Genomic DNA, 24,925 nt, shown 5'->3' with positions numbered 1-24,925 from the left:
CTGTAATGGGACAGGATTTATCTCTGTTAAGCCACACAGTAGCCAACATAATAGCCATCAAATGTTACCAGTTATCTAAAATCCATCCAACCAGCATAAACATCTTTAACATAATCCCATAACACACTGTTAGATAAAAACTGTTTGAATTCTTTAAGACAGAATGACTGCAGACCACCTTAAATTCATTATGTAATAATATGTTGGCAATCTCAGTGTTTCCCACAGGATTTTGTGAGACTGTGGTGGGTGAACCTCGGACCCTCTAGGGGGGTCCGGGGGCATGGTCCCCCACAAGGATATTTTGTACATTTTTAATTTTTTTCCTCCACTTTTCTCCCCAATTTGGAATGCCCAATTCCCAATGCACTCTAAGTCCTCTTGGTGATTCAATCCGGGTGGTGGAGGACGAATCTCAGTTGCCTCCACGCGGAGACCGTCAATCCACGCATCTTATCACGTGGCTTGTTGAGGCTTCACCCTGTTCTCCATGGCATCCACGCACAACTCACCACGCACCCCACCGACAGCGAGAACCACATTATAGTGACCACGAGTAGGTTAATCCATGTGACTCTACCCTCCCTAGCAACCGGGCCAATTTGGTTGCTTAGGAGACTTGGACATTTTGTACATTTTAAAGTTAAATGCATCAATCTGGTGCACTTTGAGAGCAAAATTAAACGGCTAGATCTATAAAGAACTTTGTGCTCTTGTGAACAATGTTGTGCTCTAGTAGTAATTTAATCATAAACACATTGATTGAATAGATATGAATGGTGATGACACGGCAAAAAAGTCAACCACAAAGCATGGTAATGAGACGGAGTTAAAACGGTAGCGTTACTTCAGCTTGAGTAGTTAACATTACAAATAGCCTAACGTTACATGATGAGCCGACTTGCTCCATAGATGCTGAAAATAGTTACATTGTCAGAGCGCTGGTAATAACATTAATGTTAAATAATTAGCTAACGTTAGCTAGCTAGATATAAGGTTACATCCGTTACACATTGTTTTTCACGACAAGCAGCCGGATATGTCAGTCGCCATAAGCGAGGAGACTGACAGCTAACGTCGTTACATTAACGTTACCTAACGTTAGATTAACGTTCTTTATCATTGATAACTTCTGCTGTAACGATACCTGTTTGCTGTCGTACGTTGATAATCAGTCCCACCAGGATCGCAGCACTTTTTCCTGATTTTTGCGGTCCAAAACGACTGAATTTGCGGCTTTTCTCAAATTTTGCGATGCAATTTGTGCCATTTTTAGGGGGTTGTTTTGCAGTGAAAACTCACAAATCATCATTATATACCTCTGTGATTGTGTTAATTACATTGTAAATGCAATTACATGTAAATATGTTAGTGCATGATAACTAAATATGCAGTTAGCAAGCAAAATAATACCATAGCCTACATACAATGCAATAAAACTTATCTAAGGTTAAAATAGATGTACAATAAATCTGTAAACTAAAAACACAAATGAGGATTCAATAATTAGTCCTGTTGCCATTATTACATTGTCTGATATTTAAATCGGGTATATGGCCATATACGAACAAATACAATTAGAGTTCATATATGTGACCATTTATGTACACATTTAAATTCCACAAGTGTTTAAAAAAACGTTGCATATATAAAAATTGCCATTTTTGTCATATTGTCATATATATTGCATATATCTATATGTGACCTTTTTATATAGAGTAAAAAATATTTATGAACATTTACTTTCAGCATAAATTGCCATTTTCAGATTCGTAGCCTACTGTATTAATAACACTTCAAATTCTAATCACATTACTACACAACTAATGGGGTTTTTAAGGGCATGTTAGGGATTCTTTGTATAAACGCTGGTTTTTGTCTCTCATTCGCAGCACTGGTGACGATTAAACACTAGCTGTGACGTATGTGTGCTGTCTGCGGTCCCGTGAAAGTTTAGACAAGTGAACGCACAACGTGGAAGAGACGAGGCGGAGGCGCTTACACTGAGATGATACAATGGCAGCTGTGCATTTGGATGTGTTGCGACTGCAACAAGCTTTACAAGCATTTTGTTTTGCCGCCGTCAAAGTGAGAGATGCTTTGCCGAAGCAACGGTGCAAAACACAATGTTAGAGATCTTTTATGTTATTATGAGAAGTGTAAAAATATTTTCAGTTCATTGTGAAACTGTGGCGGGACGTAACAGTCTGGGTAATTAATGGGAAATACTGAATCTATAACCCTTGACTGACAGGTGAAACTGCTAAAGCCTTTCTCAGATAAAGCTGCGGATTATCCAGCACATTTCACACCACTTGTAAATTATTCAATTTAATTAATCTTACAGATCATACAAAATCGTCGGCCCTTAACACTTACTTAGTTTACTCATTTTAAACCATAACTTGCACTGCACATAAATAACTAATATTGGCATTATATTCATGTTGTTTAGTCAGAGGGGAACTGGCACCCACAGTGAGCCTGGTTTCTCCCAAGATTATTTTTCTCCATTAACCCACATCTTATGGAGTTTTGTGTTCCTTGCCGCAGTCGCCTTCGGCTTGCTCACTGGGGGTCTAAATACAATTATGATTTAATTATTTAATTATGTATTTTTATGGGTCCTGGGTAGCTCAGCGAGTATTGACGCTGACTAACACCCCTGGAGTCGCGAGTTCGAATTCAGGGCGTGCTGAGTGACTCCAGCCAGGTCTCCTAAGCAACCAAATTGGCCCGGTTGCTAGGGAGGGAGTGTAGAGTCACGTGGGGTAACCTCCTCGTGGTCGCGATTAGGGGTTCTCGCTCTCAGTGGGGCGCGTGGTGAGTTGTGCGTGGATCGCGGAGAGTAGCATGAGCCTCCACATGCTGTGAGTCTCCGCGGTGTCATGCACAGCGAGTCACGTGATAAGATGCGCGGACTGACGGTCTCAGAAGCGGAGGCAACTGAGATTCGTCCTCCACCACCCGGATTGAGGTGAGTAACCGCACCACCACGAGGACCTACTAAGTAGTGGGAATTGGGCATTCCAAATTGGGAGAAAAGGGGGATTAAAAATAAATAAATGATGTATTTTTATAGACAATTTACAATCATATTTAATCAAACTACACAATGATGACTCTAAGACTTTATAGATATTACACTTTCTGTAAAGCTGCTTTGAAACGATGTGTGTTGTGAAAATGACTTGACTTAAACATCTTCTGAGTCAACCACTTTAAAAACAAGGCAACTGCCCAGCTGTCCACAAACTGTGAGTTCCCCCGTCATTTCCATGGCAACCCCTAACATGTGCGGTGACATCAAAGGGCCTTCCTCATATATTTATCATGGCTTGCGCAACATTGTAACAAAGCCACACTCTCTCTATCAAGTGTAGTATACAGTGTTATAAGTAACAAACTAAACAAGTTGTCGTGAACTCAAGCTTGGGGCCTTTTTTATCTGAGGGTAAATACATGTAAAGGGCTGCAAGTACATGTCTAATAGCAAAAGGTTGTGAAACAGCAAGTGTTTACAGGATTTTGACAGCTCAGTGCACATTGCTGTGATGATCCTGATGGGTTTCTTGAGTGTGGGTTAATAATCTGGTGATTAAAGTGATCACTCGGTCCAGTTCAATCTTCACAACAGCATATCCACAATATTTATACTCAGGCTTTAATCTAATGCTCGGCCCCTTTAAATTCCGACCGGACTATCCAAAAGAAGGGCCTTCTTTGCATAAAAACACATTTTTACCTTGTAGACATCCCCGTAGGTCCCGCTGCCTATCCTCTGGATAAGCTCAAAATCCTCTTGCGGATTTCGCCTGGACAGATCGAAACTGGAGTTCATCATGGGCACTCCGGTCTCTGACTATTAAACGTAGATTTCCTGGGGGTCCTGACACGGACAAAAGGAGAAAAACGGGGAAAAAAATAAACAGAAGAAAATCTCAGGACCAGCACTTGACTGTAACTTTAACATGGCTTCCCGTGAGCTCCAGTGCGCATGCGCTGCATTAGTAGCGTGGAGAATTCCTGGAATGGGAGGATGAGGAGTGGAGGAGGATGGTTAGGGTCAGATGACCAGAGTGCTCCTGAAGAATGGTGTCTGAAACTTTCGTAGCAGTCTCTTAAAATAGAATTGCCTTTACTGTGTGTTATAAAGTGTAAACAAGCTAGTTTTTATATGAAGTTTGTCTTAATTTGAGATTTTAATATTTATATTTAAGGCCTGCAGTGCAGTATATCTTACACATCCAGTAAAGAAATCTAGAGAGAAAACATTTAACTGGATTTGAACATTAAAACAGGCCTATACATCTACAAGAACAGTAGGGAACAACGGGCCAAAGGCACCCCTTTAAAGGGATAGTTCACCCAAAAATGAAAACTCTCTCATCATTTGCTCACCCTCATGCCATCCCAGATGTGTGTGACTTTCTTTCTACAGCAGGACACAAAGAGTTCTTTTTTAAAAGGATATCTCAGCTCTGTTGGTCCATACAATGCAAATGAAAGGTGGCCAGAAATTTGAAGCTCCAAAAAGTACATAAAGGCAGCATAAAAGTAATCAAAACGACTCCAGTGGTTTAATCCATGTCTTCAGAAGCACTATGATACGTATGGGTGAGAAACAGATTAGTATTTTAGTCCTTTTTTACTATCAGTCTCCACTGTCACTTCACATTCTTCTTTTGTTTTTGGCAATTCAAATTCTTTGTGCATATCGCCACCTACTGGGCAGGGAGGAGAATTATTAGTAAAAAAGACAAGGACTTCAAAATTGAATATTGGATCACTGGCAGTCAACAAGTTTACAGATGTCAAGATATTCAATGTGGTTTTGAGAAAATAGTCTAATGCATTTCTCCCTCCATCTTCTTCTCTTTCAGCAAAGACAGGATTGTGATTCAGTGCTATTTATTTCCGAATCGCACAGGAGTGAGTGCCAAGAGTGAGCTTTTGGTCACATTTGTACTTACACCATGTGGTTGTTGTGAAGGTTTTATGAGCCACGACTGTTCAGTCTAATTTATTTCTCAAATGCCAGTCACACATCAAGGATGCAATTTATCGACTGATTATTAAAGCATGCGCTGGCACAGATCAAGGTCTCAGCATGACGGCAGTTAGCAAACAAACAACGCACATACAGTTGGCCTGGGAAGTATTATTTCTTGGGTGTTCTAAACGTGTTTTCTGATGCAATAGTCACATTTGTTAGAAGTGGCTTTAGTGAATAATTTTCATGGTAGGTTTATTTTTCGAAAGTCAACTTCAGTGTAGGCACATATCAAAAAATCTTGGCTACAAAGTATCTACTGACAGTTTCAAGCGGTATTGCGTAAGAAGAAAAGATGGTTCATTAAACACACATTGACCTTTTGTCAATAGCGGGGCATGTTGTCACACTATAAGTTACAGTGAAACCTGTTTATTAGGCAATTTGAGCCTTTTCAGCAAAACAGTACAACAACAATTAAGTAATATGTAGTGGAATACATTTAAAAAGTAACCCTCCCAACCCTGACAGCATCACTGCCATGGCACCCCTGTTTTGGGTTTTGTACACATAAGGAGACAAAAAGGTATGTTTTTTTTGTTGCTAGATGAACAAAACATATGAATGTACCTTTAAAAGTACACAATAGGTCCTAAAGGTACAATTATGTACCCAAAATGAGTTTAACTTGAGTGTGTTGGTACCACCCCAGTGACAGCCATTGCACCCCTTAAAGGAGTTAAGTTCCAGTGAGGCACTTGCAATGGAAGTGAATGGGGCTAATTCGTAAAAGTCACTGTTTTAAAGGTTTAGCCATACAATATAAACTTTATACATGTTAGCATGATTTAGTGTGATAAAATCGCTTACTAATCTTATCTGTATAACCTTATCCTGTTGACATTACGACGTAGCGTCGTAAACCATAAAAAAAAAGATTTTGCAGCACAAATAATACACAAGTTTCAGCAGAAGAATTAATGTAAGTGCTTTTATAAAATTATAATCTTCACATTTCTGCCTTTAAACCCTCTAAAAATTGGTCCCATTCACTTCCATTGTAAGTGCCTCACTGGAGTTTGGTTTTTGCATATGGATTTTCCTCTGCATTGATGTTTGGCTGGTCCAACTGTAGTCGTTACCATCATCATCATCATCATCATCATCATCATAACAGTTAAGCTGCGCGCTCGCAGTATACCGCCTCGCGCCTGTCTCCTTGACACACCCTTCGCTTTAGTTGGCACAGTACGCGAGCGCGCGACAGCACTGACATTCCCACACGCGCGTTCAGCTGCACGGTGGAATCTTTCTCACCGTGGATGAGTAAAAGGGAAAGGCTATTGCCGAGAAAGGACGATGCACAAACGCTGAACAGAGTGCAGAAAAACACGTTCGCGCATCCCCATGTAGATGCTCGGAGGACCGCACGTATCTCACACACTCTGCGCATCCACACCGTTGTGGATAAATGACAGACAGTTGTCCAAAGCGGTGCAAAAGATTCGAGGAAGGTGAGGACAGCATGCTGCATGTGAGAAACGCTTGCTGCTGAGTTGCGCGGATGTTGGAAACATGGAGAAACGGGCTCTCGTAACGGCGTTCAGCTTGTCCATGAGCCTGCTCGCGCTCATGCTGCTGGTCACTGCGATCTTTACCGACCACTGGTACGAAACCGACACCAGGAGACACAAGGAGAACTGCGACCGGTACGGCTCCGAGTCCAACGACCAGAAGAACAGGGAGATGCCCATCTATCACCTGCCTCTGGTGGACGGAGGCAATTCCAAGCGCAACCTGGCTCTCATGAAGCCCATCCATGTAGGGAGTCGCGAGGAGGAACTGCTGGAGAACTGGAGGGCCATTTTGGGCATGGGCATTCTGGAGACGGAGTGCGGGCGCCCGCTCTTCTCCACCTTCTCTGGACTTTGGAGGAAATGCTACTTCCAGGGCATGGACAGGGATATTGACAAACTCGTTTTGAAGGGTAAGATCCGAGGCAGGAAAGTTCATTGCAACGCCACAAATAGCCACATGTGTGTTTAGTTTCGGCTGTTTGGCACTGTTAGTGGGCTGGCTTTGGGTTTATGGGTGATGGCGATGGTTATGATGGTCTGTATGGTGTAGTGCGTCAAAAATAAGTATGCTGCTTATGCGTACTCGTTTCCTGGAATAAATATCGATTTAATCCTATTTGTACAGACACTTGCTCTATCCGAACTTAAGGTTAATGGACTTTTTGCTGACACATTTAGTGCCTGCCATTTATTTCCGATCTCTTGGCCTGTTTATTTGACTGCAAAAGCACTTTCTGCAAATCAATTTCACGCATGAGCGACATCAACAGTATATATATATATATATATATATATATATATATACATACACTGGCAGCCAAAAGTTTGGAATAATGTACAGATTTTGCTCTTATGGAAAGTAATTGGTACTTTTATTCACCAAAGTGGCATTCAGCTGATCACAATGCATAGTCAGGACATTAAACATGAAAAATTTCTATTGCAATTTGAAAAAAATGTTCAGAACTTCTTAAACTACTTCAAAGAGTTCTCATCAAAAAATCCTCCACGTGCAGCAATGACAGCTTTGCAGATCCTTGTTATTCTAGCTGTCAGTTTGTCCAGATACTCAGGTGACATTTCACCCCACACTTCCTGTAGCACTTGCCATAGATGTGACTGTCTTGTCGGGCACTTCTCACGCACCTTACAGTCTAGCTGATCCCACAAAAGCTCAATGGGGTTAAGATCCATAACACTCTTTTCCAATCATCTGTTGTCCAATGTCTGTGTTTCTTTGCCCACTCTAACCTTTTCTTTTTGTTTTTCTGTTTCAAAAGTGTCTTTTTCTTTGCAATTCTTCCCATAAGGCCTGCACCCCTGAGTCTTCTCTTTACTGTTGTACATGAAACTGGTGTTGAGCGAGTAGAATTCAATGAAGCTGTCAGCTGAGGACATGTGAGGCATCTATTTCTCAAACTAGAGACTCTGATGTACTTATCCTCTTGTTTAGTTGTACATCTGGCCTTCCACATCTCTTTCTGTCCTTGTTAGAGCCAGTTGTCCTTTGTCTTTGAAGACTATAGTGTACACCTCTGTATGAAATCTTCAGTTTTTTGGCAATTTCAAGCATTGTATAGCCTTCATTCCTCAAAACAATGATTGACTGATGAGTTTCTAGAGAAAGCTGTTTCTTTTTTGCCATTTTTTATCTAATATTGACCTTAAGACATGCCAGTCTATTGCATACTGTGGCAACTCAAAAACAAACACAAAGACAATGTTAATCTTCATTTAATGAACCAAATATCTTTCAGCTGTGTTTAATATAACGGCAAGTGATTTTCTAGTACCAAATTAGCAGTTTAGCATGATTACTCAAGGATAAGGTGTTGGAGTGATGACTGCTGTCTAGACTTGATCAAAAATTACTTTTTTCAAATAGTGATGGTGCTGTTTTTTACATCAGTAATGTCCTGACTATACTTTGCGATCAGTTGAATGCCACTTTGGTGAATTAAAGTATCAATTTCCTTCCGAAACAGCAAAATCTGTACATTATTCCAAACTTCCAAACATTTGGCCACCAATATATACAGTATATATATATCACTTGCTGTATACAACTTGATTTTAACCCAAAGCCAAGCTGTTTCCCAAAAGTATCTGATGCAAGAGATGAAAGTCTCAAGGTGAATAAAGGCACAGGAAATGAGTGATGAGTCCTAGTCAATACAGATTACACAGATGCGATCTTGTCAGGATTAAAAGCGGAAGCCATGTGCCACCTCGCATTCAAATCAAGTCCAAAGTCACACAGATCACTTCACCTTCAGCACCCTGGCTTTGATTTCTGACACAGTCTATTACTATTACTGAATCGCCCAAATCACATCAGCCCATCAAAGAACAGAGGCACTCCAAGAGCTTCTCATCATGATGACAACGGAATCAGAAAATTCTCTTTATTCGTGACTTTAAGATTGGTAGTGATATGCTGATAAATATGTATTCAGCGGACAAAGTGTCCTGAGACAATTAATAATATTCAGTGTTATGCTATTATTGTTTATGTACAATTTTATGCCAATATTGCTTTACTTTGTCAGTATATATCTCATAGTGGTCAACCGAAATGGATTTCTTTGCAATGGCCGATGCCGATATAAATGCAGATAAACATAATCCAATTTAACAACAGCAAATCAGATATACACAAAATTATTATAATAAAAACACATTATTTTATGCAATATTTACTCAAATTTGCATAAACTTGAAAAGAAAAAACATTGAAAACAGAAAGTGTTGACTATCCATTGACAAATCTATCTGAAACTGACACAAGGGAAAGATAACACATCTGTTAATCAGCCATGCGAACACATGGCCAAATATCGTCCGATTAATCGGCGTGACCGATATATCGGTCTATCATTAATATACTGTAAATCTCACTCATTTACCCATCAAATTCGGGAGTCTTGTCTGGCTTGTTTTAGAAAAAGTAGAACTAAGAGATGCAAACGTTTTCTAGGGTTACAGTCTTGGAAAACACGGATGTATCAAGAGTTAAACAAACTTTGAACTTTGATTTCCAGGAACATTCTGGGTTTAATACAAAGCCAAAGCCAGCTCAATCGATGGCATTTGTGGCATAATGGTGATCAGGGACTAAAAACGAAATGTTTTGCATTTCAGTTCGTTCTGAGCAAACAGTGTTTTTTTCGTTCTGGTTCCAACGTTCTGCTGTCTCCTTTCCCAATAGACCTTTTCACAGACTGTTATGACGCGCTTTCAACCTTTAGCAGCGTGAGTCTAGAAAACTTTAATATTAAATTTTTTTTAAAATATTTACTGTAAATGTATAACATTATGCTTTCTGTTACAGTATATTACCCTGGAATTAGTTTTAAAAAACGAATTACAACAGCTGCGAGGGGGTTTCGGTTACAGCTGCTGAGAAAGTGACAGTAAATTTGGCATCTTCTCCCATCTGACTGTCTTAATCCACCGCTCTCTATTTTTGTCCTCTTCTGCAAAGTCATGTTTCTTTTGCTCTTGGAGCAAATGGGGAAGTGAAAATAATATTTGCTGTGGTCTCCCATTCACACCCATTCACCTCTGTCGAAGTTTACCCTGCAAACGTTTACTTCCGCATTCCAAAACCCAGAGTGTGAAAAAGGTCTATTGTAACCGTTTAGAACGAAATAAAAGAACGGTTATTAACGACAGGGCATGGGTAGCTCAGCGAGTATTGACGCTGACTACCACCCCTGGAGTCGCGAGTTCGAATCCAGGGTGTGCTGAGTGACTCCAGCCAGGTCTCCTAAGCAACCAAATTGGCCCAGTTGCTAGGGAGGGTAGAGTCACATGGGGTAACCTCCTCGTGGTCGCGATTAGTTGTTCTTGCTCTCAATGGGGCGCGTGGTAAGTTGTGCGTGGATTGTGGAGAGTAGCATGAGCCTCCACATGCTGTGAGTCTCCGCGGTGTCATGCACGATGAGCCATGTGATAAGATGCACGGATTGACGGTCTCAGAAGCGGAGGCAACTGAGACTTGTCCTCCGCCACCTGGATTGAGGTGAGTAACCGCGCCACCACGAGGAATTGGGCATTCCAAATTGGGAAAAAAGGGGATAAATAAAAAATAAGAACGGTTATTAATGATATTTTCAAAATGACAGTACAGTTACAGTCCATTTTTTTCCCAAGAGGGGGAATTATCAGGATGGAAATCATAACAAGCATTGTATACAGTAGCCTATTATAAAGTAATGGCTTTTCAGTAAATGTATTTCTTAATTTTAAATATATCCCCAAACATATTTAAAATATTAATTTGGCCACCTAAAATCAATGAATAGCCAAAATCTCTCTCTCTCTTGCATGCACGCACACACTGCATGGGCGCATTTGGGCTAAACGTCGTCTTTTCCGGGCCAAATGATTTAAATTTTTGTAACTTTTGTTTTTGTAACTGGTTATTAACCGTTTCCTAAGATTTAAAAATAATTGTTTCACTCTGGAACAACTGAAAGGGATTTTTTTCCCGTTTTTTTTAATTTTTGTATTATTATTACGATTTGCAAATATGTTGTTCATTCTCAGTTTTTGTTTTTGTTCCTTAAATCATTTCTAATCCCTGATGTTGATTATTACAACAAAATATCTTGACTTCCGACCGTCCATCTTATTTTTTTAGTCGGGTTTACTGTGAGGCACTTACAATGGAAGTGAATGGGGTCAATCCGTAAACTTTAAAATACTCACTTTTTCAAAACTATAGCCATGGGATGTACACCACATGCGTGATAACATGATTTTAGTAAAACACTTACTAACTTTTTCTGTGTAGTTATATGCAATTTTAATGCGTTACCATGACGACGTAATGCCATATATGCTGAAACAACTGAAAAACGACTATATAAACAACCTTGCAGCTCAAATAATATCTGAGTTTTAACAGATTAATTAATGTAAGTGCTTTAATGAAATTATAAACTTCACATTTCTGCCTATAAACCCTCCAAAAATTGGCCCCATTCACTTCCACTGTAAGTGCCTCACTGTATTTTGCTTTTTTAAAGGAGGCACGAGTCAAAATGTATTTTTGTGGTAGACAACATTATGCCACAATTGCTGTCGATTGAGTTTAACTTGTAATGAACCCGGAATATTCCTTTAATACCATTTTAAAAAGTCAGGTAAGGAAATATAGAGTTGGCTCTTAAATGTTTCATCAGCTAGAAATGGCTGTTTGTGAGCGCATCTCTTTTCAGTGATTTTTAAAAAGGACCGGAAAAGCCATGGGAACACAAGTTTAAGTGTTCAATTAAATATACAGCTTGTCTGCAACTGTTGAATTTATTACCTTTGAATACAGAGGAAGTACACAGCTAGCTATTTCTCAGGTTTCTCGCTGTCTTGGTTCCGAATTAGATGAAGTCATTTCAGGCGAGGCACTGAAATTTGATTTACATTTCAATTTCACCCACACATTTCAGTGCAGAATTTTTCTTAGGAACTGATAGCCAGACTCAATTCATTTTCTCAAAGTGGCATGCAGCTGACCCCATCAACAATTTATAAACCTAGTCACTGGTTTTACCCAACTGTTTGTCTCCAGCATGCTGCATGATTACTGCAGTCCCAACACAGCGCCCAGAATGCCAGCCAAATCTGTGTGGTGTCAACCCAGGTGGAAATAATGACAGAAGGTCACTCTGTAAGGGAGGCGGGCGCTTCAGCAATGGTTGGCTCTGTACATGTGCTGGAGCATCCATTGACAGACAAACAAAACAGAGTAACAGAGACTGAATTTAAAATTGATGTCATTAATCACTGATAATCTTCACCTAAAGTTCACCAGCTCCATGTCCAGTTTAAAAAATGGAGTATCAATGTCAATGACATCAAGTTAAACTCAACTGACAGCATTTTTGGCATAGTGTTGATCACCATAACTATTCCTTCATTTCTAAGTGTGGTAGTAAATGGGGCCAGACCATAAATATTAAAATACTCAGTGTTTCAAAAGTTTAGCTATAAGTTGTAAACAATAAACATGTTAACATGATTTTTGTGTGATAAAATACTTACTAACCTTATCTTTGTAAAGTTATAGCCAATATTACAACTTTGTTGTCATGACAACGTAATGCCAGCGAACCCTTTAATCTGGTAAATGATGTAACGTTGGTAAATCCCTGACTTTGTCACACTAAAATCATGTTAAGACACATATTGTTTTTGTCTTGTGGCTATACTTTTGAAATAGTGTGTATTTTAATGTTTATGGTCTGGCCCCATTGTGCCTCACTGTAACCCAGATATTTTTGTCCTTTTAAGCTTTAAAGCAGTGGATACTATGAACTGTTATTGAATGGCAAGAGCTGCGTAAAGATTATTAAAAATGTGTCCCTTTGTTTTCCATGGAAAATATAACCACAAATGGGATTGCGACAACATGAGTGCGAGTACATAATGATTTGGAGATTCATCACAAACGTTTAAATGGTAAAATCTTTGCAGAGCTGCTTTTGAAGGGCAGAGTCCATCCTTTGGTCAGGTATGTTAAACGAGTCTGTGATCCCTGTGCAGGTATTGCAGAACGATGCACATCTGTCAAGTACCATTTCTCCCAACCCATTAGACTCAGGAACATCCCTCTCAACCTGACAAGGACCATACAGCAGGACGAGTGGCACCTCTTACGTAAGTCTCCCAAAGCTTCCTCACCGCCTTTGAACAGCTCCCGATGTGCCTTGAATATTAAAAAAGTGTATGCAAGTATGAGTTTGTGATTTGCATAGTGAAAACTGTGCAGTGCAATATCACAAAGAAAATAATAAATAAAAGTAATTCTTTACTAACTGATGCAATGCATCATGAAATCACAATGTCACAATTTGGTTGGATTTGACTATTTTAATACTATTCATGACAATCTTCAAAAATATGACACAACTGTAGCTGGAAGGACAATCAAACACATCTGTGCTGGAAGTATATTGGGTATCTTGATTTAATAGATTTAGGCCACGTCCACACAAATTCATTTTCATTTGAAAATATATTCATTTCGTTACGTTTACGACTCTCGTCCACACTGGAGTTCTCCTTCACAAAAACGTAGGCTTTCAAAAATGTGCCAAACCATTTTCATTTGAAAACTCCATTTTCAGTTTCCGCATCGTCATTGTTTATCCAGCCTAGTCTCATGGAATGAATGTTAGTATAACTAAATTTTTGCAAACTGACTTTTACGTGCAGAATTCCATGTTCCATCACAGTTTCCTGGTGAAATGAACACTAGAGGTGCTACAGCAACTGTGCGTTTTATTCACTTCCACACAAATCACGAGTACAATGGCTAATTATGACTTTATAACAGTGGTGTAGTAGTGATTGAAGAGGTGGGCATACTGTGAATTTTTTCAACAATATTTATGCATGGGGGCCTGGGTAGCTCAGTGGTGAAGACGCTGTCTACCACCCCTGGAGTTCGCTAATTCGAATCCCAGGGTTTGCTGAGTGACTCCAGCAACCAAAGCAACCAAAGCAACCAAACTCCTAAGCAACCAAATTGACCTGGTTGCTAGGGAGGGTAGAGTCACATGGGGTAACCTCCTCGTGGTCACTATAATGTGGTTGTCACTCTCGGTGGGGCACATGGTAAGTTGAGCATGGATGCCGTGGAGAATAGTGTGAAGCCTCCACATGCACTATGTCTCCGTGGCAACGCCTTCAGCAAGCCACGTGATAAGATGCGGTCTCAGACGCAGAGGCAACTGAGATTCATCCTTTGCCACCCAGATTGAGGCAAGTCACTACGCCACCACAAGGACTTAAAAGCACATTGGGATTTGGGCATTCCAAACTGGGTGAAAAAGGGGAAAAAATCCCCCCCAAAAAACTATATTTATGCATTTAAATACAACTTATGCAATTAAACTGTGTGAAAATAGTGTCTGTCACTGCACCCGTGCTAGTTTTAAATGCTGTTCACAGATGCTGGACCAGTTCACTGGTCTGTTCCATATTTGTATCAAATGTAGTACATGCCATATTAACATAGATATCTAGTGTGATGTCAGTGGTGCCGTTTTTGTCATGATATTTCAATTTATACTTCTACGTTGCCAAACCATATACATAATTCTTATGTACAGTATTTAGTAATGTAAGATAACTTCTACATGAACGTTATTATGCATAAGAGTTTATAATGTATTATGTATGTATTTTATTAATTAAAAGTAATTAGAAAGTATTACTCATTTTACTGTAATAGTAAATTTTGTTCTGCCAGCCATACATATCAATACTCATTTTGGGCGAGCATACGCAAAATCCTTCGAATGATAGGTGGGCATACGACTACACTATTGCTTTATAAACATGTATTTTTCACTCTATTGCTCACACACTGCTATGTTATGATATCTTTTACTGTAACGCAACATTTGAAAAATGATATATTGTAACACTGTGTTACAGACTCATCTACATTTACACACTAATTCCAATGTGACTGGCTTCTGCGGTAGCTCACCTGATATAGTGTTGGTCATTGGGATGCATTACGGCGATTGAGTCCAGACTAGCATGTAAGCTGATGCATGAAACGAAAGTGTCATTAAAGCGATACGAAATAACGTGAAATAAAGTGCTTTTCATTTCGCATTTTGTTTTTTGGACACTGTCGGTTAGGTTTTACATGTTGGTTTTTAGGGTAAGGTAAGAGTTACTCATTAAAACCTCCATTAAATCATCACCTTTAAAACCTTGTCTGATTACGACACCCTTTCACTTGCTTTTGGAGCCCCCTGCTGGACATTTCACAGCCAAACGTTTTATAAAGCGATTTTGATTTGCAAAAATGTTGCAAATCACGTAATGTTCATGAGACCAGGCTGCGTTTGTCCAAGCACGTGGTAATGCTGGGCATTTTCAAAACCCTCAGTTTTAGGCGGAGGACAACACTATTCTAGTCAACGGCATAAACGTAGTGAAACTTCAAATCTTTTTTCGTTTGAAAAGTCAGTTTTCAGTTGACTAACGTCATCGTTTTGCAAAGAATGCAGAAATGGAAGAAATGTTTTTAAAATACTGTTTCCGGTGGAGGAAAATGCCATTATATTGTAGTTGGGAGAGGCGTAAACGTAGCTAAATAAATGCATTTTTATTTATTATTTTTTTTATTTGGAATGCCCAATTCCCAATGCGCTCTAAGTCCTCGTGGTGGCATAGTTACTCACCTTAATCCGGGTGGCGGAGGACAAATCTAAGTTGCCTCCGCGTCTGAGACCGTAAATCCGTGCATCTTATCACATGGCTTGTTGAGCGCGTTCCCGCGGAGACCTAGTGCGTGTGGAGGCTTCACGCTATTCTCTGAGGCATCCACGCACAACTCACCACGCGCCCCACCGAGAGCGAGAACCACATTACAGCGACCACGAGGAGGTTACCCCATGTGACTCTACCCTCCCTAGCAACCGGGCCAGTTTGGTTGCTTAGGAGACCTGGCTGGAGTCACTCAGCACGCCCTGGATTCAAACTCACGACTCCAGGTGTGGTAAATGAATGCTTTTTTTTTTTAAACATTAACGTATTAGGCCACATCCACACTAATCTGTTTTCATTTGAAAGCTCAGTTTCTTAACGTCATCGTTTTCCAAAGTATGCGCTAATGGAAGGAAATTTTGAATTACTATATTTTTGGTGGAGGAAAACACTGTTTGGTTTGTATGAGCGGTGTAAATGTAGCATAATAAATGCGTTTTCAAACATTAATGTATTAGGCCAAATCCTTGTTTTCATTTGAAAACTCAGTGCTCAGTTTCCTAACGTCATCGTTTTCCAAAGTATGCGATAAAGGAAGGCGTTTTCGAAACTCACTATTTTCGGTGGAAGAAAACGCCAATCTGATGTGTACGAGAGGCGTAAACGTAGCAAAATTAATGCGTTTTCAAATGATAATGCACTATGCCACACCCAAAACTAATCTTTTGGTTTTAATTTTTGTAAAATCATTGTTTTCAAAAGTAGCAATGGAGGGGGCCTGGGTAGCTCAGCAAGTAAAGACACTGACTACCACACCTGGAGTCACAAGTTCGAATCCAGGGCGTGCTGAGTGACTCCAGTCAGGCTTCCTACGCAACCATTTGACCCGGTTACTAGGGTAGGTAAAGTCACGTTGGGTTAACCTCCTTGTGGTCACTATAACATGGTTGTCGCTCTCAGTGGGGCACGTGGTGAGTTGTGTGTGGATGTCGCGGAGAATAGCGTGAAGCCTCCACACGCGCTAGGTCTCCACGGTAACGCGCTCAACAAGCCACGTGATAAGATGCGTGGATTGACTGTCTGAGATGCGGAGGCAACTGAGATTTGTCTTCCACCACCCGGATTGAGGCGAGTCACTACACCACCACAAGGACTTTGAGTGCATTGGGAATTGGGCATTCCAAATTTGGGAGAAAAGGGGAGAAAGGGGTTTTCAAAATGTGTTATTTTTGATGGAGGAAAACATTGTTCTTGTGTGGATGAGAGGCATAAATGTAGCAAAATCAACGCATTTCCAAATGAGCATTAGTGTTATTAGTGTGGGCATGGCCTAAGTATAGTATAGATGTGTGACTCTCAAAAAATCATTTAAAAAAAAGAAAATGGGAATGACTCTTGTTTTGAAATGCAATGAAATGCTAAGTTATTTTTTTCCTTTGTGATTGAATAATGCATGCAACAAATGGTTATAGTAGTTACGTTGCATAATAAATTATTAAACTCAATAATTGATGCATTGGATTTCTGCTGTTCAATCTACAGTTGTTTATAGCTTTGCATGAAGTCTTAACCTGTTTTATGCTTTAAATATCTGCTTATATACTGTATATTATACCTGGTTTACAGATTTAAACTCTAACCAGTTATTCAGCCTTACCAATGCAGCTCAGAGAAAGTTCCTTAAGATAAGGTGTTACCCATAGTTTTGTGAGTTGTTGGCTAAGTGGGCGGTAGTCATGGAAACTGTTTTTCTCCGGTACTCAGATCTGCGGCGCATCACGGCGGGTTTCTTGGGCATGGCTGCTGCCGTAATGCTGTGTGGAAGTATTGTGGCCGCCGTGGGGTTTTTCTGGGAGGAGAGCCTCACCCAGCATGTGTCTGGACTCCTGTTCCTTATGGCAGGTACTCTATTCTGCTTAAAGAGAATGAAAAAAGAGAAAACTCTTTCATCATTAACTCACCCTGATGTTGTTTCAAACCCATATGACTTTCTTTCTTCCCTGGAACACAAAAAGGAGATGTTAGGCAGAATGCTACAGTAGCTTCAGTCACCATTCACTTTCATTGTATGGAAAAAAGATGCAATGCAAGCGAATAGTGACTGAGGCTAACATTCTGCCATTATCTCTGTTGTGTTCCACGGAAGAAAGAAAGTCAAACAAGTCTGGAACTACACAAGAGTGAAAAGACTAAATGATGCCAGAATTAAAAATTTTGGGTAAACTGTTCCTTTAAATTTTGCTGTCTTCTTTTCTCTTTGTTATTTTTACTTTCCTCACAGTTGCATGCTTTCTTGTAGGAGGACTGTTCCTCTCTCGGTTTCCTTTTCAAGTTGGTGTCTATCCTTTTCATTCTCTCACCACCTGTCTATTTATTGCTTTCTCTTTTAATAAGTGGTGTTTGGTAAGGCAAGCATCACTGTTACTATTGCTCCTATGGTACTTAGAAATGAGAATCATTAATTTAACAATTACAGTTTGTGAAAACAATTAATTCATTCATTTTAGATACATGTATATGTTTATCTTTAAGAACCATCCAGTAATTACTCTAAATTAATTCTCATGAGCCTTACATATAACACAGTAACAGTTCTTGGTTCAGAGTCGGACATGATGAAATGAATGACTTGCAGTTCATACATTTTTTGCTCACTAAAAAGAACCGGCTGGTAAGAATCATTAGTTTGAGAGGAAGTGCTGTATGTTTTTGTGGTGCAGATTCAAAAGAACCGGCTAATGAGAGTCATTTATTCGGGAATCGGACTACATTGATTGTGCTGGAAATTTCGTGCTGGAGATTCAAAAGAACCAATTCAAAAGAATCATTTGTTCGTGAATCGGGCTACACTGGTTGCATTGTATTTTTCGCACTGTAGATTCAAAAGAACCAGCCAGAAGAGTCAGTTGTTTGAGAATCGTACTACACTGGTCGCGCTGTAAATTGCGTGCTGGAGATTCAAAAGAATTGATTCAAAAGAATAATTTGTTCGGGAATCGTACTACACTGGTCACATTGTATGTTTTGCGCTGTTGATTCAAAAGCGCTGATTCATAAGACTAATTTGTTCAGGAATCATATTGAATTGGTTGCGCTGTAAATTTCGTGCTGTAGATTCAAAAGAACCGATTCAAAAGAATAATTCGCTCAGGAATCGAACTACACAGGTCGGGCTGTATGTTTCGCACTGTAGATTCAAAAGAACCGGCTCGTAAGAGTCATTTGTTCGGGAATTGATCCACACAGGTCGCACTTTTTGTTTGGCACTGTAGATTCAAAAGAACCGATTCATTTGAATCATTCATTCGGGAATCGGACTATCTGGTCCTGTTGTTTGTTTTGCGCTGTAGATTCAAAAGAACCAACTCATAAGAGTCATTTGTTCAGGAATCGGGTTAAACTGATCGTGTTGTATTTTTCGTGCTGTAGATTCAAAAGAATAATTTGCTGAGGATTCAGACTACACAGGTCGGGCTGTATGTTTCACACTGTAGAATCAAAAGTACCAGCTCATAAGAGTCATTTGTTCGGGAATCGTACTATACTGGTCGCGCTGTAAATTTTGTGCTGTAGATTCAAAAGAACCGATTCAAAAGAATAATTCTCTTAGGAATCAGACTACACTGGTCCTGTTGTTTGTTTTGCGCTGTAGATTCAAAAGAACCAGCTCATAAGAGTCATTTGTTCAGGATTTGGTCCACACAGGTCGCACTTTATGTTTCACACTGTAGATTCAAAAGAACCGACTCATTTGAATCATTCGTTCAGGAATCGGGCTACACTGGTCGTGGTGTGTGTTTCACACTGTAGATTCAAAAGAACCGACTCATTTGAATCATTCGTTCAGGAATCGGGCTACACTGGTCGTGGTGTGTGTTTCACACTGTAGATTCAAAAGAACCGAATCATAAGAGTCATTCATTTGGGAATCGGACTACACTGAACGTACTGTTTGTTTCACACTTTAGATTAAAAAAATGACTAATTATAGTAATTCGTTTTGGAATCAGGCTACACTGGTCACGCTGTATGTTTCGTGCTGTATATTCAAAAGAACTGACTTACAACAGCCATTCATTTGGAAAGCGGACTACACTGGTGTGCTGTATAATTCATGCTGTAGATTCAAAAGAACTGGCTCATAAGAATCATTTGTTTGGGGAATCGTTTTACACTGATTGCACTGTATATTTCGCTGTTATCTCTCTCACACTTTTTACAGCATGTGGGGTGAAGAGTTCAAATAGTTGTTTTAGGATTGTCTTGCTTTCAGATCTGTGATCTCAAAGCTTCTTTTTTTTCTCCCCAGGAATCTTTTGCACGATTTCACTGTGCACCTACGCAGCGAGTGTCTCCTACGACCTCTCCAGGAACCCTCCGTTTATCTATGGTTTGCCTAGTGACGTGGACCACGGTTACGGATGGTCCATCTTCTGTGCTTGGGTCAGTCTGGGCCTTACAGTGGCATCCGGTTGTGTCTGCACAACTTACCCCTTCCTGAGCCGCACAAAGGCCCTTCGCTCCAAAACGGCAAGGGAGTCATCTGTGTGAGCACCCCTTAGTGGCTTGGAGGACATGTTAATCAGCACTTGGCGCTTTAGTAAATGGATTGAAGTATACACTTTTCTTTGAGGACTGTTTCAGTGAGACATGGGACTTCATGCCTTGGAGCAATGTTGAATGTCTTGTAGATTTCTGATACCTTTGTTGAGGTCTTCTGGATAATGTTGATGTTATACAGAATGAAAGACAAGGCAGATGTTTCGCTTGTTGTTTTCTACACACAGAAAAATCACTTGCACACACACACACACACACACACACACACACACACACACACTAATCACAAATATAGAGTATGTGTGACTATCATGAACAAAGCCTTTCATTTGAAAAGGGTATGTGTATGTTTGTGGGTTGTTGCGATGCAATCATTCTGTGGATCAGGTGCATATTCTACACAGAAAGGATCTGAGCCAATTTTTTAAATGCAGTATATTTGAAATTTAAGTGTAATGCTCCAGTTATTGTCAGTATTTTTATTTATATTATTATTTTAAGTGCAGGTCCCCAGTTCAGCCTTAGGCAGAGCTGGCACCGCCATAGATATTAAAGGAACATTCTGGGTTAAGTTAATTGAGTTAAGCTCAATCGACAGCATTTGTGGCTTAATATTGATTACCACAAATATTAATTTCAACTCATCCCTCCTTTTCTTTAAGATAAGCAAAAAACTGGGTTACAGTGAGACACTGATGCCATGATGATGTCATAAACCCTAAAACTCTCAAATGACCATAAAACCGATGATTTAAACAAGATTTAAACTTCTTTTTAACAGAAGAATTAATGTAAGTGCTTTTATAAAATTATAAGCTTCCTATTTCTGCCTTTAAACCCTCCAAAAATGGGTCCCATTCACTTCCATTGTAAATACATAACGTTTTAAAATAAAGAAAAGATAATCAGTATTATACCACAAATGCTGTCGATTGAGCTTAACTTGTATTGAATATTCCTTTAAAGGGATAGTCATCATACAGATCTTAGGCAATTTACTTTTTGGGTGAACTATCCCTTTAAGGAGATCCCCCCCAGACTTGAATATTTACATCCTTGTCTTTAGGATTTGGTTACTCACATCAAGCATAGCTATATCTACCATGTGCAAACGGATACGAGTAACCACTGGTTTAAGAGATGATGTTTCAAATGAAAACCTAAACCTAAACCTAATCTAAAGAATTCAATCAGGGATGAACAGAGCGCTTTATGTCAACGATGTCATCACATCAGACAAATGTAAAGAGGCATGAATGCATATACTGTACATCACCTTTGGGTAACAGCTGGTGGCCATTATTCAAAAAGACAGAAAAATCAAAGAGGTGCAAGAAGTCAGATCTAAAATGTCTGACTGGATGATACATCTCTGAAGATCCAAAACATGGGCCACCACTAGTAGTGCAATCGTAATGTGGGAGCATGCTCAGAGTGAATGCCTTTGAATCTACCAACCTCACTCATCATTACTGGAGAATATGGGTAGTCCTCTTCATTTTACGATCCCTTCTGAAGGAGCTGAGCTGATACTAAAATGGCGAGAGGACTGTATTAACTGCTGGATGTCATTTTCCAAACTGAGCCAAAACAGTAACATACTGTATCCCTGAAACTGTACTGTTTGCCTCAAAACCTCTCTTGTGTTCCTGAAAGTGTATCATAAATACAACATTATAATGATGAAATAAAGGTCTATGATGAAATAGTTTTTATGGAGGGATGGCGCTGTTTGGGACTGTTTTGTGTTTTTATATCTGTCAGACATACGGCCAGGGCCGTAGCCACTGGGGTGGAAGGTGGTAACGATTCTAGGGGCCCAGAGCAATATATAGTCAGTGGGCCCAGAATTTCTTGCTACGGCCCTGCATACGGCAGCCTGTTTTCTGCTGCCTTTTCTCACAGAACACTAACTAGGCAAAAATATTAAACAATAGCATGATTTCATCTGCATTAAACAGTTGTGTAAGATTTAAAGGGATAGTGCACCCAAAAATGAAAATGATGTCATCATTTCCTCACCCTCATGTTGTTTCAAACTTCCGTGGAACAAAAACGGAGATGTTTAGCAGAATGTCCTGGCTGCTGTTTTCCATATAATGAAAGTAAATGAGGACTGGGGCTGTCAAGCTCCAAAAAAGCATGAGTATCATAAAAGTAGTCCTTTTAATTTGTGCACTAAAGTCCAACTCTTCTAAAGCTTTGTGCGTAAATAATGACATAATTTATATTTTTGGCCAAATAGTCTTTCTTGGTAGAGCAGTTAATTATGAGCATCAAAAAACCTGTTAATTAACAAATAACGTGTGTGGCTCGTTGATGATTATTAAAAAAGAAAAGAAAAAAAAGTTGAGTCATATTTGACATCCCATTCATCCGCCCATATCCGCTTTGTATAGATAACAAAAATCTTTGATAAAGTATATTTTGAATGAATATGAAACAACCCACTAAAGTTACAAATCAAACTTTCATTATACTTACACAAGAGGGAGCCACATTACCACCATTAAACACACAAAGCCTTGTCTAAACCCTATATTATTTTATTTGGTCTGTAGTGAGGACATAAGGAAAACAAAAATAGAAAAAAGAAGACAAAACTCAAATGCTACAATATATTCAGAGTAGAAAGACTGTAATATTAGCTATCATACTGATGACATTCATCAATATGAAATCTACAGGTACTGAGCACAAGCGAGGGAAAACTGCTTCAACATAATTGTAAACGTGACTAATTCTAGATTACATAAACAGTGCCATCACCCGTGCGTTCATCTGGGAAATAATTCAAAGTAATATACAGTATAATGTTTAGAAGCCCATTAAATTAAGGCAGATGCCTTATTGAAACTTCCAGTGGTCCAAAATGTGTTGTCAGATATGACGATGGTACAAATCAAATGTGGGATATTCACACTATTAGGCTCATAACACTTGAAATTATTTACTCATTTCTGGGTTATCTTTTTCCACGTTACATCACAAGCAGAGCTTCAAAACATATGGGTTTTAAGCGGTGCATTCCCCTTTCAAAATTACAAGTGTGAAACGATAGACCATTTCAAGAATGTAAATAAAAACAGAGGAATTAGAACGGTCCAAATGTATTTCCGGATCCTTTCAACAAAGTTTCTTATTTCAATGCAAGTCAGTCCACTCGGCGACTGTTTTTGGAACACTCTTGAGCAGTTTGGGCCAGGGGCTCAAACTGCTCAAACCGCCAGGCTTCTGCACCCCCAGGACAGAAGCCTGGCGCCCCATGTGCCCTCCTTGGTTGGACGATATAACACTCGCACCCCACCCCCAGTCAGACGGAATTTTGGTGCCACCCCAGACTGATCAATGTACCCTGCCCGGCCCTCCTGTGAAAAAATCCTGACACTGCCCCTGGTTTGAGAAGCTATTGGTCGATGTCAACAAGCATCATGACAGTGCAGCTCCTATCTACTTGAATGGGGAGAGACCGAAATCTCCAAAACAGTTGGTCAAGATTACGATAAAAGAACATATTTCAAATAAGCAGTCAAATTTTCTTGGTCTGAGGCACGTGGGGCAGCAAGTTCACACGAGTGGCACGGCTTCCCTTGGCGTCGGTTGCGAAGTGCACTCCAATCCCCGGTGTTGCATCTAACTCGCACCGGGGTTCCAGGGTGTGGGTCAGGCAACGCATCTAACTTGCACCGGACTCTCCCCGCTCCGTTCCTGGACCTGCGAATATGCCAGGAGAAGCGTGCTTGGTGTTTCAAGGCAGCGGTGTATATTCTAAGCAGGTAATGTAATGTTTAAGGTATTACAATTGGTTAACGATATGTTCAATATCAAAACATTTTCTCGTTGATATTTTTTTCTTAATACTAAAAACTAGAGACAGACATATGACCTGATCGTACACATGTACTGAAACTGTACCAGAGAGACTGGAGACATCTCAGAGTCCAGGAAAAATACAAAATACATCTTTAGGACACACACACACAACATACTATAATACATTTTATATTATCTTAGATTGTCGACAGTAACTGGCTCCTAATGGGATTTTTTTTTCCATTGAATCTAGAGTAACAAGACAAAAGGTTACTCACTGGTCATTCATTTTTGTGTTGTTTTTTGAAATAATGTTGTCTTAGACATTTGAATTTTAGACATCGTTTGAATCAAGCTGAATCTGCTCTTGTACCATATTACAAAGACAAAGTTCTTTCAGCCAACCAAATCAATACCATTTCCAAAAGTATGATTGCATTATTACCACACTACATTTTATTCCTCAAATCTTTACAAATTTGCCAAAAACATTTATGCAAAATTAAAGTGATAATTCACCCAACAATTAAAAATTATCTCATCATTTACTCACCATCATGCCATCCCAGATTGATCTATCTATCTATCCATCTATCTGTCTGTCCGTCCGTCCCTCCATCTATCTGTCTGTCTGTTTGTCTGTCTGTCTTATCTATCTATCTATCTATCTATCTATCTATCAATATCTGTCTGTCTGTCCGTCCGTCAGTCCGTCCGTCCATCCGTCCATCCATCCATCCGTCTGTCTGTC

General features: G+C 39.7%; 2 protein-coding genes across 6 annotated transcripts in view; one reads left to right on the top strand and one right to left on the bottom strand.

Moving 5' to 3' along the window:
• map4k3a (mitogen-activated protein kinase kinase kinase kinase 3a) overlaps positions 1-4,421 on the bottom strand; it is a 121,842-nt gene extending 117,421 nt beyond the window's left edge. For 2 of the 4 annotated variants that reach the window (XM_051675479.1, XM_051675480.1), the window contains exon 1: positions 3,746-4,406. In XM_051675479.1, coding sequence (XP_051531439.1) covers positions 3,746-3,844 — 99 coding nt within the window. In that variant the 5' untranslated portion in view covers positions 3,845-4,406. Of the gene's footprint in view, positions 1-3,745 lie in introns of all 4 variants that reach the window. The other 2 variants (XM_051675477.1, XM_051675478.1) reach the window with 2 other exon arrangements.
• An 804-nt stretch (positions 4,422-5,225) lies between these two features.
• tmem178a (transmembrane protein 178a) lies at positions 5,226-24,834 on the top strand. Of its 2 annotated transcripts, none has more exons than XM_051675486.1 (4): positions 5,226-6,980; positions 13,117-13,230; positions 17,566-17,699; positions 20,111-24,834. In XM_051675486.1, exons 1-4 carry the CDS (start codon positions 6,569-6,571, stop codon positions 20,300-20,302), a joined length of 852 nt encoding a protein of 283 aa, XP_051531446.1. In that variant the 5' UTR covers positions 5,226-6,568; the 3' UTR covers positions 20,303-24,834. The 2 variants fall into 2 exon arrangements, with proteins under 2 accessions (XP_051531446.1, XP_051531445.1); XM_051675485.1 differs by having other exon boundaries at positions 5,239-6,980; positions 17,566-17,703.
• Positions 24,835-24,925: the final 91 nt, after the last annotated feature.

This window comes from Myxocyprinus asiaticus, chromosome 37, assembly GCF_019703515.2.
Source record: "Myxocyprinus asiaticus isolate MX2 ecotype Aquarium Trade chromosome 37, UBuf_Myxa_2, whole genome shotgun sequence".
In the NCBI taxonomy this organism is placed as follows: Eukaryota; Metazoa; Chordata; class Actinopteri; order Cypriniformes; family Catostomidae; genus Myxocyprinus; species Myxocyprinus asiaticus.
This window is presented reverse-complemented; position numbering and strand designations above follow the sequence as displayed.